The sequence below is a fragment of the Ornithodoros turicata genome, chromosome 8, assembly GCF_037126465.1.
Source record: "Ornithodoros turicata isolate Travis chromosome 8, ASM3712646v1, whole genome shotgun sequence".
Taxonomy (NCBI): Eukaryota; Metazoa; Arthropoda; class Arachnida; order Ixodida; family Argasidae; genus Ornithodoros; species Ornithodoros turicata.
Genome location: NC_088208.1, coordinates 31309854 through 31329053, shown reverse-complemented (window position 1 = coordinate 31329053; position 19200 = coordinate 31309854). Strand labels below are relative to the sequence as shown.

General features: G+C 43.8%; 3 protein-coding genes across 5 annotated transcripts in view; 2 read left to right on the top strand and 1 right to left on the bottom strand.

Moving 5' to 3' along the window:
* The first annotated feature begins 1945 nt into the window (after positions 1 to 1945).
* LOC135366981 (programmed cell death protein 10-like) lies at positions 1946 to 7207 on the top strand. Its single transcript, XM_064600021.1, has 7 exons — positions 1946 to 2146; positions 2859 to 2912; positions 3517 to 3640; positions 3766 to 3892; positions 3969 to 4050; positions 5466 to 5548; positions 5619 to 7207. Exons 1-7 carry the CDS (start codon positions 2075 to 2077, stop codon positions 5701 to 5703), a joined length of 627 nt encoding a protein of 208 aa, XP_064456091.1. The 5' UTR covers positions 1946 to 2074; the 3' UTR covers positions 5704 to 7207.
* A 335-nt stretch (positions 7208 to 7542) lies between these two features.
* Positions 7543 to 11369, bottom strand: LOC135366975 (dnaJ homolog subfamily C member 3-like). The gene is made up of 9 exons (XM_064600005.1): positions 11177 to 11369; positions 10712 to 10822; positions 10501 to 10625; positions 10314 to 10388; positions 10069 to 10212; positions 9812 to 9993; positions 8867 to 9213; positions 8527 to 8802; positions 7543 to 7974 (listed from the first exon to the last, which is right to left on the bottom strand). The coding sequence occupies exons 1-9, from the start codon at positions 11280 to 11282 to the stop codon at positions 7823 to 7825; spliced, it is 1518 nt and encodes a 505-aa protein (XP_064456075.1). The 5' UTR covers positions 11283 to 11369; the 3' UTR covers positions 7543 to 7822.
* Positions 11370 to 11575: 206 nt separating this feature from the next.
* The window catches only part of LOC135366977 (ecto-NOX disulfide-thiol exchanger 2-like), a 54473-nt gene continuing 46848 nt past the window's right edge, over positions 11576 to 19200 (top strand). For 2 of the 3 annotated variants that reach the window (XM_064600012.1, XM_064600010.1), the window contains exons 1-11: positions 11601 to 11784; positions 11883 to 12009; positions 12257 to 12432; positions 12525 to 12660; positions 12769 to 12975; positions 13042 to 13275; positions 13802 to 14014; positions 15445 to 15551; positions 17145 to 17268; positions 18058 to 18296; positions 18674 to 18800. In XM_064600012.1, the coding sequence (XP_064456082.1) occupies positions 11883 to 12009; positions 12257 to 12432; positions 12525 to 12660; positions 12769 to 12975; positions 13042 to 13275; positions 13802 to 14014; positions 15445 to 15551; positions 17145 to 17268; positions 18058 to 18296; positions 18674 to 18800 (1690 nt within the window). In that variant the 5' untranslated portion in view covers positions 11601 to 11784. Of the gene's footprint in view, positions 11785 to 11882; positions 12010 to 12256; positions 12433 to 12524; positions 12661 to 12768; positions 12976 to 13041; positions 13276 to 13801; positions 14015 to 15444; positions 15552 to 17144; positions 17269 to 18057; positions 18297 to 18673; positions 18801 to 19200 lie in introns of all 3 variants that reach the window. The other variant, XM_064600011.1, reaches the window with a different exon arrangement.

The window sequence follows — 19200 nt, the reverse complement described above, 5'->3', positions numbered from 1 at the left end:
CGAAATAAGGATGATGTATTTAATGAATACTTAAAATACAACTGTTTTCGGGTAAGTCGAGAAAGAACTACGTAGAACTATTTTTTGTGGCGGCGGATGAATATTGCGGCACTTCTTGCGCGATATAAAAGCAGTCTTTCCTCATGCGTCACTCGTCCATGGTTGAAGTGTTGTAAGTTGTGTAGTGGAATTTTCGTCTACCACAAATTCTACACGATGGTCCAGAGTCAGAGAATGCGAATGGCGAACGAAAAGGCCAGCAAGAATGTCTTGATGAGAGGGAACGTTCCGAAAACAACGGTAATTCAATGTTTTGCCTTCTTTGGAAATCAATATCTCAGGTGTCCACGTCGTCATGTTTTGATCGACATTTCTTGGGGCACACTCTTTTATCACGCAGTTTATCGGAATATAACTAGGATTTCCGTGCCTGCTGCGAAGTATGTTATAAATCTGCCTGCGGACGTACCTGTATTCCCACTGACAGCTTACATATGGGCAAGGCTTCCCGAAGTTTATTTTGATTACTTGTCGGTTTGCTTCTCCCACTAACCTGCAAGCCTCCGCACCATTAATTACTGGCTTTGTGAAATGTCGTTTCAATTCATGACGCTCTTGTTACTCTAAATTCCACGTATAATAGTACAGTGCAGAGCCTTAAATTATTGCGAATCAGTCGTGTTCTGGTTTTTGAAGTGGGCCTGATGTTTCCTTTTACTTTTCCCGACAGAAACCTCAGGACGAGAAGTACCCAGTCGGTCCCTGGTTGCTCGCATTCTTTATTTTTGTGGTATGTGGCTCAGGTACGTAAAGATATCGGGTTTACATTCCATGCTTCATCAAGGCACTAACAGTTCTTGTATGCAGCTTGCATGTGACATGTGAGATGCCTCTCAAACATATCTTATTATTATTATTGTTTGTTTATTTATTTATTATTGACATGCAAGAGGGGACAAAACCCCCATCTTAAGTGTACATTATTTCGTTTCAAATCGCATGTTGAGTGATGCTTCTTGGTGTATGCCAATTTATTCTTACATTTTCTTATTTGTTGCAGCAATATTCCAGATCATCCAGAGTATTAGGTTCGGCTGACTCCCGTGAAAGATGCTCGGAACTTCCCTTGACATTGCCTGACACTGATGTGCTGAATGTGACATTGCAGACGTACATATACATACCTGTTCATATACCACAGTAACCATTGTACAAATTATTGAACTGAGAAAGGACGGAGATATTTTCTGAAATAAATGCCTTTTGTTTTTCCATCGAAATGAATCTGTACCTGCTGTGTTTAACTTGGCACAGGAAACCTACCTGTTCACTGCTCACTCCTGACAGGTCACCAGTATACATTCCGAATTTATGTACTGAGCAAGAAACTGATTTCATATGCAAAAAATCGTAGCAAACTTCGCCTTCGTGCCCCGGCTGAGGCCGCTCTTTTACACTTTCGATGCAGCTTCACATTTGTCCGAGAGATTGCTGCGTGCAGGTGATGATGCAGAGACATGGGAAGTTCAAGCAGACCATTACTGTGTTGATATCTGGCATACAGGGACTCCAAAAACGGAAAGTGCATATGTGTGTTCTGCAGATGAGCAATGCTTGACATCTTTTGGAATACCGTATGTATGTCCCTGCACCTCATTACTCCCTTGGCATACACCTGCCGTTACCCATCGCGTGGCAGGGTTGGTTGGTTGTATTTCAGGGAGATCGCTCGGTAAACGTAAACACGCACCGATAGAGGGAGTGGGGGCGGGGGGAGATCTGTGCCTAGACAGTAGTGAAATTTTGCCCATCAGTGGCGATCGAGACAAATTTTCAGTTTTCGACACAGACGCTCTAAAAGATCCAAATTCGCTGTAGCAGCAAGCGGACACAGACACACCTGCTGACACCAATCTGGGGGCCGACCACGGCGCCACAAAGCGTCAGTCAGGGGAAATACGAAACTACTGTTGCTTGTGTGCTGTGTGGTGGTTATGGTTTGGCTGGGCTACTTTTGCAGGCTGTGTTCTCTAAGTTTTACTGAATATTTGAGGAATATTACGGTGAATGAAGCATGACAATGGGAGAAGAATCTCCAGTTACTTCACTTGTACTCCCAGTACTAATTCGCCCAATACTGGATAAAGTAAGGATCACTTATTTTGTGCTTTGCTGCTAGAAAGGTAGTTCGCGAAATTTCTTTGTACGCATCGTAGTACGCTTGTTCTAGATTAGTTCAGAGTTCTGCTCCTTGTTAACAAACACACGGTTTTTCTTTTCCTTGCGCTTACGGTGTTGCAGTATGTAGAGAGGTGTTAATGATGTAGTAACATTGTTTTGAAGCGTTCACACGTCGTCGTTATTGGTATTGGTATACCCCATTTGCTCCTAGAGCACAGCTTACAACGCCGTTATTAGTGTAATTACATCGATTTATTGGTTTATTTTAGCCTGCTGAAAGGTGGGCTATGAAGTATAGTAACGACATTAGTGACATATGTAGGTCAACCTGCACCATACTTCACAAAATGCCTATTGTGAGCATGGTACTTGTGAATACCTTCGTATTCGGTGGTTTACCAAGCCCCGAGAGCGTTACATTCGAGCGCCGTCATGGACGTTTGAACATTTTGCGATGTGGCACACCGCATAATTTATAACTTTTGGCCTTGACACATAATTTTACCTTCTGTTGTTCGTTCACACGTCGTTTCCCCAAGCACGGTCTCCATAGTTACGGCAGTATTATGATGAGACTTTTCATAACTGTGTGCATATCTTTGTTTTCTGTGGTCCTGTACATGCATATGCTGCGTGTGTGAATGCTCTGTTGTTTGATGAATGTTCTTAAATTTCAGTTGGAAAGAAAAGATGTAACTGCAGCACAGACGCTGAAGACAGCTGTGTCAAAGGTACAGAACTTGTGTGCAAGGCACGCTGCGCCTAAGAAGTTGATTGCTCCTCATAACCAAACATCATTCATTTAATATCGCACTGAAGTCTGGGAGGTAGTGGGGTACCATTCCTACCACAGAGGTTTTTCCCAGGTTTTCCAGCAGACTTTTTAGACTAATGTCGGCACAGTTCCCCCTGAAGTCGGCCCAGGACACATACTAACCTCCTGTCGCCCTCTTCTTCCTGCTGTCCTCTCTCCATCTGTCCACGTCTGTATGCTGCACGAAGCAACGGTTGCTATGTGGCTCTCGTACAAAAAAAATAAAATAAAATAAAAACTAATACTGCTAGAGAGACATGAACCATGTTGAAATAGCATGACCTTACACTGGTAGGTTAGACAGATTGTCAAAACGTGGTCTAGGGTTTGCTGAAAAGGTCGGTCATGACTGTGGACATTTGGCTCAAAACTAAAAGCACTGAAGCATAGGGCTGGACATAATCTAAGGGGCACTTCCAGCATGGGTACTTGTTCCTTGCCCGGTGTTCCTGCACTCTTCATTGTTTTCACCCTGTGCTTGAAAGCTTCTCCGTCCTCATAGCTGAATTTTTGCATTTTAGGTTGAGCTTGCTCATCCTGGATTCTTGTATGACCTGGTTATGGCTGTGGTGAAAGAATCCAACCTGTCTATAAATGTCACAGAGAGTCTGCTGAGATTGCAAGGCTCTATCCCTGACAATGAAGGTACAACGAAATGAAGACATTTCTATTTAAAAAATGAGTGCACCTCTCAAAATGCAGCTTTTTTGTTTTTATGTTCAGTACGTTCATAAATAATGCGAATCTCCTATGTTTCTTTCATTTGCAAGATCTAAAGTGCATTCGAATGGAAGATTCATTTCAAGAGTTCAACAGGCGAGCATCATACTTGAAGAAAGTACTGAGTCGCATCCCAGACGAGATAAATGATCGCAAAACATTCCTTGACACGATCAAGTGAGTGACCGTTTTCAATTCGTAAACTAAACCTCAAAGACACCTTTTACCACATATGGGATGTCCCTCCATGCAGAGAAATTGCAAGTGCCATTAAAAAGCTTCTAGATGCTGTTAATGAAGTGGCAGCATATATTCTTTCGCCGTACAGGAAGCAGGTAAGGACGTTAATGCAAGCTTTTATTTCTTCTCACTTTGGGCTGGTTACTCTTTCCCCTGCACATTTATTTATTTATTTGTTTATTTGTATTACTCCCAGGGCAGGAGCATTACAGAGGGGAGCAGGACATTTGAAAAGAGCACAAATAGAACAGAGAACCATTGACACAAATTACATATATGAGTAGCAGTTACTCAGCAACACAGAAATGTTCGAACAGTGCTTCTTTATAGTGTTTGATGTCGGTGATTGAAGTGATGGAAGTGGAAAGCTGGTTCCATTCACTGGATGTATGTGGCACAAATGATTCAGCAAACGTGTATCTGTTAAGTAAGGATGGATGCCGGCTTTCCGCTTTTTGTCTAATCTTGGTGGTATGTAACTTGGGCTAAGCATGAGTGATGTTTTCAATGCAGGATTATAATAACAAAACTTGCGAAATTGACGATGATTTATTTTACGGCGCACTATTAGTAGTGGCAGATGAAGGTTAGTTTTCATTAAGGTTACGCTGGTGGTATGATTATAATTACCGAAGGTGAAGCATGCTGATCTATTTTGGACACTTTCTAGCAGGGGCGTCGGAAGGTGGGGGCAGAGGGAGCAGTCGCCCCCCTGAGATTTCGAACGGGGCTCTGCCGCCCTGAACTTTTCGCTCTGAGGGTCCCGCCACCCCATTTTTCATCTGCGTCAACTTTCTTCAATCAACGCAGTGAAACATTGGAGGCCAGAAAGGAAAACTATTGTCCTGCGGCGAGGAGTCTTTAAGCAGTTCGCTGGTGCGCTTGATGACACGTGTAGCATATCTACTGTCTTTGCCTGAGCCATGGCCAGAACACTTGGCAGAGCATTCTTAGTGCAACAATACTGACACCCTTTGCACTTTAAACGAGAGCAAAAATAAAGGAACGTGCTGGCGGTCGCTTACTTCAGTTTGTCTTATCGCACTTAATGAAAGAATCAACCAATATTTCAGAATTTCTTGTTCGCCTCAAAGTAATCAAGAACGCAAGGTGGTCTTCCCATACGCGTTACGACCAACACAGTCACTGATTTGCATGGATGAGTCGTTTGTAATAAGCTCATAAATGGCTCCTCTGGGCTAGGGTAGGGCTTGCCCCCCCCCCCCCCCCCCCCGCCCCTTGCCGAGAGGGATTTCCGACGCCCCTGCCTTCTCGTATATGGATGAGCGTCTCTTGGTGAGGATCCCAAATTGGCGGCTGTGTATTCTAGCTTGAACATTGAACTGACTCAGTAGAATAGTGAAAGTGCTGCTGGCAATAAAGGGAAATACATTAACTCTGAAAGCATTGTAAATAAGTCTTTTAATGTTTAACGCTTTTAAAGCTTTGGTGAAGATATGCAGACAGGTCGATATGGCTAATCAATCATATTGCTTCCTGTGTTTGATAGGCTCTAGAGCTTCGCAAAAGAGAGTTTGTGAAGTACTCCAAGCGGTTCAGTAATACCCTGAAGGAGTTCTTCAAAGAGGGCCAGTGAGTATGCAGCTCTACAATTATTAAACCTGCCGGCACGTGCATTCCAATGTCCTCTACTCCATTACAGAGTTCAAGCGGTGTTCATCAGTGCAGTGTACCTCATCTACCAAACAAATCACATCATGGTCACAGTCAAGAATGAATGTGAATGATTTGATGGAAGTGATGCGTCAGTGTCAGTTGTATAGCCGGTCTCACAAGGTACAGTGTACTTGGGACTTGCGAGGAATGCAAGTCATTGCAAGGCGGCGGTGGTGTCGTCTGTAAAGAAGGTACCAGGGCTGTAGAAATTTTATCTTCCACCACAGTCATTATAACAACACAAAAAGAACTATGGATAACAATAAATGGTAATACTTGTAAGTTATAGAATGAGAAAGTGTATCCAGATTTGGACCCACTGAACCCACCCAGCCATATCTGTGTGCCCATCCGAGAGACGTGCAATGAATATGCGCACAAATATCTAATACCATGGAGTATAACCTACCCAGAAAAAAAGCATATTTTTGAATCAAAAACGTAATTACTCATCACTCCCTTCCTCACTGCACACCCAGATCTATGTTGTAGATGCCAAATTGTGCACTTGCCACCGCTCTTCGAAATGGATTGCGCATTGGTTGCCAGTAAATTCGGAGTGAGGTCTAGTAGGAGTTGCAAACTTCTTTCAAATGCAACTTGGTAGTGCGATGTTTTTTAATTTGTGATTATTTTCTCTTTTCTATTGCCATTTTCTTGTGTCGTTCCAAAGGTTAGGGTCACCCTTCTCTGCTGTCTTCATGCACATGCATTGTCTGCAACAAAGCATGTCCTCTTCCTCGGGGCTTCAGTTGGGCTTGAGCAAAAAATCATGTCCCAACTGGAGAGTGGACCAACAAAGGAGCGGACAACGCAGAGACAGCTGCTTCTGCATTGTCCCTCCTCTTGTCACACACAGCTCAGTTATACTCCATTATGGAGTACCCCACGTTCATAGTACCCGTGACTTTACGTGCCCCCAGGGTGGCGAGTGCTTTCCTGCTTTACCCCGTTTTGCACGCTTTATGGGAGTGGAGAGCAGCAGCCCCCTTTACTCCAGCGTTCCTTCTGCCTGCAACTATGGGAGGCAACAAAAACTTATGCGACGGACTGTACATATTAAACATAGCAACAGATATTTTTAACAAACAGGTGATTTTTGGTCATGGTATGTCTTGCAGCCAAATATGGCCAGGTTAGTTTCATCTGTGTCTATTTTGGGAAAGGTATTAACCAGAAATTAGGGTGCCAGTAACATTAGCGTAACAATGGGTATTAGTACTAGAAAGCTCAGCATATCCTAGATTTATTCAGGCGCAGCCTCGGTTTGTAAGTTACTGTTTTGTGTGTAATGTTGCCTTGGTGTGCATTTCTGCTGTACGGATGGAATACCAGTACAAGAATGATTGTTGTTTGCCAGAGTCTTTCTGGTCTGTCACTTGGATATTGTACATTGTAAGAGCAGACTGAGCTCACAAAAAAAAAAAAAAAAGCCAACTGCAACTACTCTGTTGAAATGGGTCCAGATATCCCCCTTTGTGGCTGTCTCTTGGTACTCATCCTTTGCAGTAGCTGCACAAGTGTGTGTGCATACACATGTGAATGAGTAATAAAGTACTTTTGCACTAAGCCAGATCTCACGAAGGTGGCCCTGTTCTTTCACATATTCAGGCTTAATAGTACATCAGAATGTTTCGATGCTGTTCAGTTTCCGTATTGCTTAATGAACAGTTTTAGAAAATACCTTATAATGAACAGAAGTATACTGTGTGCATGTTTATGCGCATCTGTACAACTGGTGATGGTGTTCGACATTGACTCTTGCTGAATTATACAACCATGCGGGAGAAGCATTTTACAAAACTTCACAGAGCTTTGTTATTGAAGCAACAATTCCTCCGTGCCTTTTAAAATTGTGGCTAGTTTCCTTCCAGTGTACTTACTGCTTGTACGGAACGTCGACAGCAAAGTAAAACCTAAAAAACGAAGAGCTTTATTTCAAAGCAAATTCAGGTGTTCTGTACACTAGTCACTGGTACTCTCACTGGAGTCTCAAGGTGTATCACTGGCTTGCTGTCCAGACAGGATGAAGGTGGGCATGAGAAGTTTGTTATGAACAGTTTTAATGAAATGGCTGATGGTGTAGATGGCAGCAGACAGCATGCTGGTCTGGTTCGCTTGCCTCTTGACTGCAATGGCACAGCTTCTGCACCCAGTGCTGCCTCACGGTTGTGGGTGCCGCAATCGAGTTCAGTTGAACACAAATTTGTACGTAAACGATCCCCCAGATCCACCACCACCACCGAAGGGATGAAAGCCGTGTTGAAATGGATTGAAGCCCTGGCCCTGCTGGGACTCTGGATCCAGTGGATCTTCACCGTTGTCGAAGCGCTTGCGTTTCTCTGAAATTTGGAATATTCGTTAATGATCCCCGGAGTAATTTTTGACTCACTTCAAAGTTATGTCAGGACTCTGCACAGCAGCATAGCCATATAGATATTTCGGGAGAGGAGGATGGGATTTCATCCTTGCTTCCCTCCCCCAAATGCACCATCAAGGGTACAATTTGGGAGGGGTTGAACCCCATCCCCATTCTGGCTATGCCACTGATTCTGCAGATATTTTGTCTAGTTATGTCATCTCCCGGCTTTTGGAGTATTTTTGCAGATATTTTGTTAGTTTTCATTGGCCTTCCCATAGTATCACTGAGCAGACACAACACGAAACGGATAAGTGGACCATAAGGTATTGGGCAACGCGTGTGAAAGCTGTACAGGTGATGCAGAACGTAGTACATCAAAGCATCCATCCGCTGCCAGCATGGCACAGACAATTTTGGGTCCATCCATTACAATCTTTCACACAATCGTATTCAAAAAGATGCCACCAGGATTTTTATCTGCCTCTCCGTGCCACAAACAGAGACAAGGCCATATCTATCCCTGAGGACCTACCAGGATCTGTGAGGACTTCTTTGGCCGAGGCAATGTCGATGAACTTCTTCTCCGCCTCCTTCTTCTTCTCGTCTTGAAAGTTGTCTGGGTGCCACTTTTGGGCAAGTTTGCGGTACGCTTTGAGCACTTCCTTCTTGGTGGCCGTTCGCTTGACACCCAATATTTTATAGTAGTCCCGCCTTCCAGCTTGCTTCTGTAGCCGCTGTGCTTTTCTTACACCCTCCGGCCCACACGAATGCTCATCTAAGTTCGCTGCCTTCTGGAAGTCTTGCATAGCTGAAGCAGACGGCGGAACGTGTCAGAGATAAGAGAACAGAGTTGAGAGAGAGAGATAACTCACCGTCATCGTATTGCTCCTCGGCTAGATAGGCCTCTGCCCGATCGCAGTGTGCTCGGACGTCTTCGGGAAACAGCCGTATGGCGTCAGTACAAATGGTAATGGCTTCGGCCGTGTTCCCAGCTTTTCTGTGGCAGTGGCACATGCGGCCCTTCACTGTCTGCACGATGGGTGCCACGTCGGGTTCTGTGCGCAGCGCTGCTTTGGCCTTTTCGATGCAGTCCTCGAACCTGCTCTCCGTGACCAGATCCTGAATGCTCTTCAGTTGGGCCACAAGCTTCTTGACCTTCTTGTAGTGAGCAAAGCAGTCCTTGTGGTCTGGATCCAGTTTAAGGCACTCTCTGATTGTGCTGCGGGAATTCAAGCGACTCACTTGTGAATATTACATGACACATTACCTACCGTTACAATAAATGTACTAAATTATTAACATTAAATAGTAAGTGTTGCACAATATGTAGTAACTTGTTTACTGAACTCGACTCTCTACGTTTGAGTGCCAGCAATTTCTTGAGGAACTCTCAACTTTTTAAAAGCAACTTGGAGTAAGTTCCAAGTGCAGCAGAGTGCACTGTGTAGCCGGGTAAAATGCCACACTTTATCCCATTCTATGAAATATGCACAGAGGATGGCAACACATCTAAGTTAAAATTCTGATGCCAGCTTTGTACTCCATTGAATAATTATGCAAAGGCAAAGACCTAAATAGGTTACATTACATAGCAAGTAACTTGGTTCCTAACCGTAAGGTTCATTTTCATAATTTATAAACTTATCAAATTCCTTACACAATGACATAACCGGTAGTAAGTTCTCTCTCAACACTATAAACAGGGCCAAGCTACTTTGCAACCCGTTCAAGCATCACAGGTGAACCCAGCCATTTTCACGCATACACATTTTCTTCCATAAACTTTCCAATTTCAAAAGTGCATTTTTGAGCCTTACTTGAGAGACTCTTCAGCGTCACCAAGCTTGTAGTAGAGCTTGCTGAGCTTCATGTGGCCAACCGTGTTGTCCGAAACCATTTTGGTAGTCGGTCGCAAATCGTTAATTGCATTGTTGATGTCTCCCAGGTTTTCGTAGCATGTTGCACGCATCTCCCTCAACACCACATCCCAAGGACATTCCTGGGTGTTTAACGTCCTGTTGTGAACACTGCACACCTCATTGCACAAGCCACTTGTGCTCTTGTGTATAATTACCTGTACCACCCTGTTGAGGACTTCAATTGCACCCATGTGATTTTGTTCCCCCATCAGTCTCTGTGCTAACGATATGTCCTGCTTTAAGGGCTCAATGACTGTGTATGCTCGGTGCGCTTCGGCATTGTGCGGATCAAGCCTCAACTGTAACAAAGGAAAAAGAACAATAACACTCTCGTAGTGCTCACGAATGTGACAGTAGAAGCTGGTTTTGAATGTTGGTATGATGTGGAAAGACAGCTTACCACCCACTCAAAATCAATGTGAGCTTCGTCCAAATAACCTTGCTTTAAGAGTACAGAACCCCGTTGGTGCCTTGCCTAAATAGGGTGATAGAAAAGAGGAAGCATTACGATATGACGGCAGCCCGCCGTAGGTCATAGCCGCATTGATAAAAGTACCAAGGAGACAGAATCTTGGGGTTGTACTTACAGCCAAAAAGTCTGGCTTGAGAGCTATCACCTCGTTTAGGTCTTCGAGAGCTGGTTTGGACTTTCCAAGCGCCAGATACACAGTTGCTCTTTTGAAATAAGTTAAATAATTTTCGGGATCACCCTCTGTAGATGAAAAACAGAACTATGTCAAGCCCACGGTCGTTACATTGGAAATTAATGATGCCAAGGCTCTCCAAGCGTTTCCTCACCAACTGCGGCGTGGTAATGCGACAAAGCGTCGGCATATTGTCCTTTCGATAGAAGTTGTCGCCCAAGCTCTAGATGGCCTTCGATCTCTACCTGACTTATTCCAAGCACACCTGGAAATGAATGATTACTTAATTAGTTTAGCACCTCAAAACGTTTAAACATGTTTAGTCGTCTGCAGACAAAAACGTGAAAAGATAGCGGCAACAAGGCGTAGTTTTAAGCTATCTACGGCACTGGGCAGATCAAAGCAAATGACGTTTCACTCATTCAAATAATGGTGCAATATCATAGCTACATTGGAGAAGAACGCTATCTGCTACATGTAGTAGAGTTACATACAACAGTTATGTTGTCTTTGCTTTTCTACACCATGAGAAAGACTCATATTTAATTAACCTGCACAGTCAGCAGACTGAGCACCAGAAGCGGTCGACTGCTACGTTAAAAATGAAACAAAATCTTACCACTCAATCTTCGGGATGTCCACACAAGAATATATAGAGAAGAAAGAAGCTGATACACATTCGGAGGGGTCGTCATGCTGAATGTATTGGCAAGAGGCAACTTCATTAAATACTACACCATCTTATTTACACTACCGCAAAAGCACAAGTACAGCTCACGGTATCGCCGATGTCGACTGCTTTAACAAAAATATCGTGGGCTTAGCTGATTGGTCGTGTAGTATGCAGTTTAGCTATATGTGATTTACTTGTATTCATTTTATGAGGACCTATATAAAAATAACTCGCAGTTGCAATATAAAGCGGCTACTATAGTGTACCCTGCTTTTATTGCAATTATGGTTATTCATTAATTGTGTCAGTCATTATCAGTTACGTCATTTGAAGTGTCGACCGACCCGACGTTTTGCGGTCGTATGTGGAAACGTAGTGTGCTAGTGCTGCGCGTTGTCGTCTGCTGTGTTTGGTGAGATTTATCATAAAATATGTTGCGCGTTACTGAGTGCATTGTTAAATAGCTAGGCGCAGTTTGTAAATAAATAATCTATAGAAGTACTACAGCGGAGCTGTACGCTCTTGAAGCGATTGAACGCTCTTGAAGCATAAAAGTAAGCCCGTACCACGGTCCCTGTACTATCGCTGTTAAGCCTATATTAGGTTACGTTCATTTTAGGCAGCTTGTCAGAGATTATGAGTATTCTTACAGATGTTACAGGCAGCCGTCTGTGGAGGCTCCCCAGTAATGCCCCCGAATACAGTTGATCCATCTACAAACGACGCTCCGTTAGAGTTCACATCAAGAATGAAAGCCTCAGTTTCATCCGACGGATTAGGTAAGCAAAGCAGACGCCGAAAGAGAAGAAGGTACAAATGATTTTTTTAAAAATAAAACCAGTTGCCATCGTGGGCTTGCAAGGATTACAGCTAGAACAACGACCTTTTATTTATTTTTTCCTGCATACATGCAGGCTCTGCTTGAGTTGCAATATGCGTTGTGTACTGAACCTCAAAAAGTATCATACACTCATAAAACATCGTTTCCACAAGAATATAGTTTCCACAACATAGTTTCCACAACAGGACGTCCTGTGAATCCACCTTTTACAAGTTTTGCCGCTGGACTACCAGATAGCAATGGGATGCCCTCACTAGCTACAGGAATGATAGCTAGCCCTGCTCCCTGGGGTGTACCACCCTTTGTGAGTATACCTGGTGACCCAACTCTCATGGGAGTGGTGGCATCGGGTTACAGCCAGGTGAGCTGCTTACGTCGCTGCTAATCGAAAATGTGCTATATCTCAACCACATGGACACGTGTGTAAGGATCTTTAACTATCTTGCATTATAGTGCCCGCAATTTGGGTTTCTGGGACCCCCTCCCGATATGAACCCTGGCATATTGCCTGCTTCTGTAATGGGGAACGAGCCTCCTGCTAAGGAAGTGTTACGTTTTCCTAACTCTGTCCTCTACCCTCCCAAGCCAAGTAAGCATGCCTATAAGAATTTAAAGAAAAATTTTAGTATGGAATGGCTGTACTGATATGATGTAGTCCTGAGAGTAGATTGATAGATTACTTCTTCACATCATCTAGGCATGCCTCCTCCAGCGACACGGGACAGACCTCCTGGTTGTCGCACCGTGTTTGTTGGCGGCCTTCCTGAAAATGCAACCGAAGATGTGATTCGTGAAGTGTTCCAGCACTGTGGTGAGATCACCACCATTCGTATGAGCAAGAAAAACTTCTGTCACATCCGCTTTGAGAGCGAGGAAGTTGTTGACAACGCAATAGCCTTCTCAGGTACGCACGCGGCAATCTGTGTGCTCGGAAATTGCTCGTGACCTTTCCTGGCGCAATACCGTGCAGGATACCGTATGAAAATTCAAGGCCAAGATGATGCGAGCAATACGGGACGTCTACACGTGGATTATGCCCAGGCAAGAGATGACCAACACGCCTGGGAGTGCAGACAACGAGCTATACAGAGAGAACTACGTCATCGTGAACGTATGGACCGGGAACGCTTACGGCCTCCATCTCCACCGCCTGTGGTGCACTACTCAGATCATGAAGCTCAACAGTTGACCGATAAGCTTAAAAGTCAGTACAAGACTCTTGTATACTTGCAGTTTTAATTGTGTGTAAGCCACACAGCACCTCGAATTTTGTGTGTGAGAATACGGCACAGCCTAAGCTAGGAACCGGTGTGGAGGTACCGCCTACTACACTGCAAAGTATCAGTTTGTAAACCAGTATATGGTGAAGCTCCAGGCCACAGATCTAGGGGGGTCTCTGGGTTCAAGTTTGACCCGAAAACGTTGACGTGAAAAAGATACCCAAACAAGGCAAGCATACACTACAATGATTTAGCTTCACGTTGGCTGTACGAAACAATGTCGCTCTTGGTAAATAACGTAAGTTAAGTAACGTAACTTAACGTAACTTAATTAACGTAAGTAAGTCCGCGAGTAATTCGCGGACGGCATGGACTCGCCTTGAACATCATATGCAAAAGAACGTATTTCCGAGCCCACAGGCTCTTGTAATGTTCACGACAGGTGGCGCCACAAGTTTTGCAAGTTTTTGCCTACTCTCTAATATGTAACTCCTTGAATACTGTGTGCAGGTGAAGAAGCATTCCAAAAGGCTGTGCAAGTTCTCACAGTGTGGCTTGACAGAGGCGAGTGCTCCAAGCGCAACGCTGGCCACTTTTACTCCATGCTGCAGACGACAAACAGTCACGTGCGTCGGCTGCTTCAAGAGAAGACTCAACACGAGGAGGAACTGAATCGAGCAAAGGCGCTCTTCAACCAACGCCTGCAGGGAATCCTTATCCAACGTGAGTACTTTTTTTTCCCTGCATGTTGGACATGTTGAGCTTTTCAGATCCACGATCCCTGGAGGTCACTTGCACTTGCTGCATTCATGGGTTGGTAACAGGTTCTTAGTTCTTGTATTTATGCTTTACTTTCCATCTTCTTGAGTCCGCAGTCTTGGATGCTACCTGCATCGTTCTGTTTTCTTGTGCCTTCTCTACAAGACAATAAAGGAGCACTAGCATTCCCCTTCCCCATATATTTTTAGGTCTTGGTTGTAGCAAAATCTTTAACAACCTTCACATGTTCCAGCACAAGAAAAGCGATGTAGTGAATCTGCCTTTGACCTGCACATGGCTGAGAATCTGAGAATGCTTTCCCATCGTTTTGAGTGCTTGACTAAGCAACAAGGAAGGTCTACAACATTGCAGGGCACAAATGGGAGTATACAATTAGATGGCTTGTGACATAATAATAGATGAGGCAATTAAACATAGAGGTTTGACGCGAAACGACTTGGTTGAAAGGGCCTAAGAGCTTGCAATGATTTCACGCAGAAGTGCCGTTGAAGTGTGAATATGTTAGAGTACCGTGTATGTTAGAGACCGAATTTACAAGTCGGTGCCGCAGAATTTTGAATTTGCCGCAGCAGAAAACCAGGGGCCTTAATCATGCATTGTGGCTCCTTCTCTCCCTATTTGTGAAGGCCACAATCTTTTTCCTTTTTTTGTATAAAAAAAATTAAAGAAAGGAAGAAAAGAAGCCAGAGCTGGACTTTGCTTCACAGGCTTCTCTCAACATTTGCGACAAAAGGAGAAAAATTCATCAATATGTTTTTAAGATGGTAGAAAAACATGTGCATATATGATGTAGAAACGAAAAAGTGTCTGTGTCACGCCCTACCTCGAGCCTCAAGGACATTTGATTCACGCCCAAAATTATTTTAGAAAGAGAGCAGACTTTTGCCTTAGATTTAAACATTTTTGTACTAGGTATGACGACGTTCTCTTCACCCCCTTGTGTCACTTTCCTTGTGTCTCTGTCGCTTTCTAAATCTAAAAAAAAAAAAAATCCCAAGCTATCTGAGACATACATGGAAGTTGTCCCCTCCCCCTGTCACCCCTGTTACCCCTGTCCAGCACAACAAGGACCTGTCAGTATGGTATGTCGTGGCAAGTATGATGAGATGCCAAATGGCTTGTATTGAGTGGACCACTCTTTCCTCCTAAGCTGACCTCTCTGAATTGTAAGTCACCATTCACCCATTTCATTTAGTATACCGTTTTAAAAACAAGCCTTTTGTGGTATATACCGGTTCCCACGAGATAGCTCTCCAGAAACAGTAAGGCAGGCATTGGTCCTTGTGGTGTGGTGATGTGGGTTTCTTTTGGTAAGTCTGTCTCTGTTCTGTCATCTCTCACTCTGACTTTCTGCCCTTCCCCAATCCCAAAAGTCGGGCAGATTGAGAAGGTATTTGGGGTGGCCAGCCACCAGAAGGTCTGGGATCATTTCACCAAGGCCCAGAGGAAAAACATCGACACCTGGCGAAAGCAGTCACAGGTAGGTGCACTGGTCTAACACTGTCAACAGCGTACCCATTGCCTGTAGCCATGCATGGAGAACTGTTTGCCGGGCACTAAGGTATAACCTTTCTCATGATGAGCCTACCGACTTTGTGAGCATTTGAAATGTAGTGGAGTGACATGACATTGATTGATTAATTGATGTAAATCTAGTAAGTGCTGTGCTGCAGTCGTGTGAAAACGTAATTGTAGCAGTGTTTATCTTTTCTAGCCCTCTATCTTAATTTTTGAAAGGATCCATAACAACTACAAACTTGTACCTTGATTGCAAAACAGTTTTAAGCTCTACATAATGGATATCTCACAGAACTAGTCCTTATTGTAACATAGACATGCAACTCGAGTTTCACTGGAAGGGTGGAGTGTTCACGTGGAGAACTGCGTTTGCTTTGAAAGGTAACTGGTATGAAAGGTAACTGGTCTGTTGTGCCACATGGGCACAATTATTGTGCAGTGTCCCCTTGCTGGTCATCCCTCCATCTCACCAAAGTTCAATAATTCAGGACTAAATATTTGTTTTCGTTTATCAAATAGCGCATCACCATAAAAAAAAAAAGAAAAGAAGCAAAGCCATAAAAATGGAAATTGGCTATTACAGCAGTAACCTCAGTGCATGTCTTCGTGTCCCTAGAAATATTGCAAGTTCTATTGAATGCCCAACAGTGGCTCTCTGTTCCCTGATCTGCAGGTTGTGGGTGATGGCAATTTCTGTTGTGCAACAGTGCATGTCACGTGCCAATATTTCATTTTGCAGTAAAGATCCCTCAGATGGCCAAAATTAATCCATATGGAGACTGCTGGGGTACTGCTGGTTATAGTTCTTTCATATTATAAAACCTAAGGCTATGTTGGATCTCAGCCAGGTTGACTATCATATTGAAAGTGCTATTTGCTTTGTCTTGCCAAGACAATAAGAAACCAAGAAATGAATATCAGGTTGTAAACATCTGGCAAAACTTCAATGTGAAACATTTAGGGGTTCTATCGTGACATCCATGTCATATCAGGAGGCATCCTTACAATAGGTACTTCTCCCTTTGGATACAACACTTTGGTAGTGTCATACTCATATGTTGCTGCTTATGGTGAGTACAAGTGTAACTAGTCGTGAAGCATTGATAACCATCTTGGATACACATGTTCAAGCGAGAAATGTTTCATTCAGAGTGCTTTGAAGGTAAGGGGTTCTTCCCTTTTATTATTTTTTTTTTCACAAAACAAACCATGTTAGAATTTCTGGCAAGATGGCATATATGCATGCAAGCTGGTGGAAGAACTCCATAATGTAAAAGCCCAGACTCAGGCTTTTACATAATGTGGGTAGAATTTCTGGCTCTTATGATGATGGTGATATGAATGCAACTTGTTTTTATTATAAGCGTTATTCCCCAGTCTAATCCTTCCTGCTGGTTGATGAGTAGGACTGCTTGTATGGTTGTTGCTCATGGGTAAGGCATTCAACACCTTACAAGGTATTGGGTAAATCTCTGCTGCTGATGTCACATCTTACTGTGGGATGCTGATGTACCTAAGTGCTCGTAAACTAAATAGAGTTTTGTGGGTACCGCAGGAAATAAAGTCTGCTCACCTGGCTGATGTGCTCGACAAACGCCAAGAGGATGAGATGGACCTAAGTGACGACAACGACGATGCGCCGCCCATGAAGATATCAAAGGATACTCATAATTTTGCAGGTGAAGAAATCACCGTACATTGTTTACCTGTACACATCTTATTTTAGTAATGCTTATCAGGTGATGATCAGGAGTTGGTTATCCTGATAATTCTTCCTCAAACCAGAAAGAAAGTAGTGCTGTCAGCAAAGCTTTTTGTAAAGCATGGCCCGAAAAGCATCAGAATTCTATCCGAACCGAATTTGGGACCGAACTGTTTTCGTTTTCTGAGAACAGAATTCCGGGCCGAATTTGGCCCGATCCAGCCAAGCCAGATTTCTCCTCCAAAATGGGAAGTGACGGCAGCTGAAAAAGTAGCAGGCATCCAATGGCTATTCAGTCGGAAGGTGAACCATAACAACAATGACATGTAGCAATCGGGTTGACTGTTGCCGTGTGTGGACTATCTCATTGAGCTGGATGGTTGAAAGGCGATGTGCCCCAAGGTCAGAAGTCATTCAGCCGAACTTCGGCTTGCAGTTCGACACCATGCGGTGATGCACAGGAAAAAATTCGGTCCCAATTTCGGTTCGGTCAGTTTTCAGATAGTTTTTCACGTCATGTGATTCAGCCTTAACAGGTGGCTTATCTGCCTGAAAATTTTCAAAACGTTCGTAAAAACGGGTCTTGCGGCTTATCTGCGGTGCGGCTAATACACGTGAAATTACGGTACTACAGAGCACCGTGTCATTAAGTTGTCCATAACAAAGTCCACTCACTGTAGCAGTTTTTTTTTTTTTTAATCTTGCAGGGCACGTCTATAAAACCGCTATTCACGAAACAGTAACATAAGTTTATTTGCATTCAAAGGGAGCCACGCAAAAGATGGAAAAGGTGGAGACGACGATGAAGAAGAGGATCCAGAAGAAGCGCTGAGAAGACTCCAAGAGGAAGCAGATTCTCTGCGCTGTCAGCTAGAAGCCTATCGGAATGAGGCAGAGCTATTGAGGTCTGAGCATGAACACAAGGACCAACAGTTGAGGCTTCTTCAGCAAGCACTTCAAGGGGTACAGCAGCAGAGAGCCAAAGACCTCGACAAGTTGGGGAAGGTACGTTTCACACTAACCATTTCACACATTGTTTAGCATCGATTTTAGTAAAAGTGCATTTTATGTACACCCAAGAGTTCCCTACCAATGGTCAGTAGCATTCAAATAAATAGAGTTATTATAGTGATACCACCGGTATCCTGATAAGAGACACTGACTGCAAGGACAATTCCCAAGTTGCAATATCAACTCCCGAATTCCTTGACTTAATCAATGAAAGGGGGAATAATGTTACGATTATTATACGTATGCCTCTCAGCTCTTCAGCAGGCAGTAAACAGTTGTTGTGTGCACCCCTGTTTGTGCCCTAAAATAAAATTTGTCACTACAATGCATCTAGTGGAAGGATACCCAGAACTACACAATTGTAATTTCAGTTGGGATCAAAGTCTGATTCGCCACCTGACAGGGAACCTTCTACCTCCTCCTCCTCTCGCAATGAAGTCTCATCCTCGGTGCAGGTTGCTGGGATAAGGATAACAGAAAAAGATGCAAAGTTAATAGGTAAATTTTCCCTCTTTGCCTCTGATTTCTTTCACCCGAGTGACATATATGCCATTCCGTCATATGTGATGACAAATGCATAGGTAAGGCACTTAGAGCAGTGGATGATTTGCACCTGAACAACAGTAGGATCTTATATCTGCCACCGCTCGCTTGTGCCACCTAATGACTCAGACTTGCATCAGGACTAATGAATTGTATGCACAAAACAAACCTGGGAACCCAGGTGCATAGAGCAGTTTATATTTAGGGAGTGACTTTTTCGGGTTAAACCCGATTTCGCCCGGTTATTCCCCCCCGAACTGAGCTCCGACCTATTCGGGTTAAACCCGATTTCTCCCCGAATTCCAGTCACTATGAAATCCTCAAGTGACGTTTCCACTGAAGACGAACAAAGGTT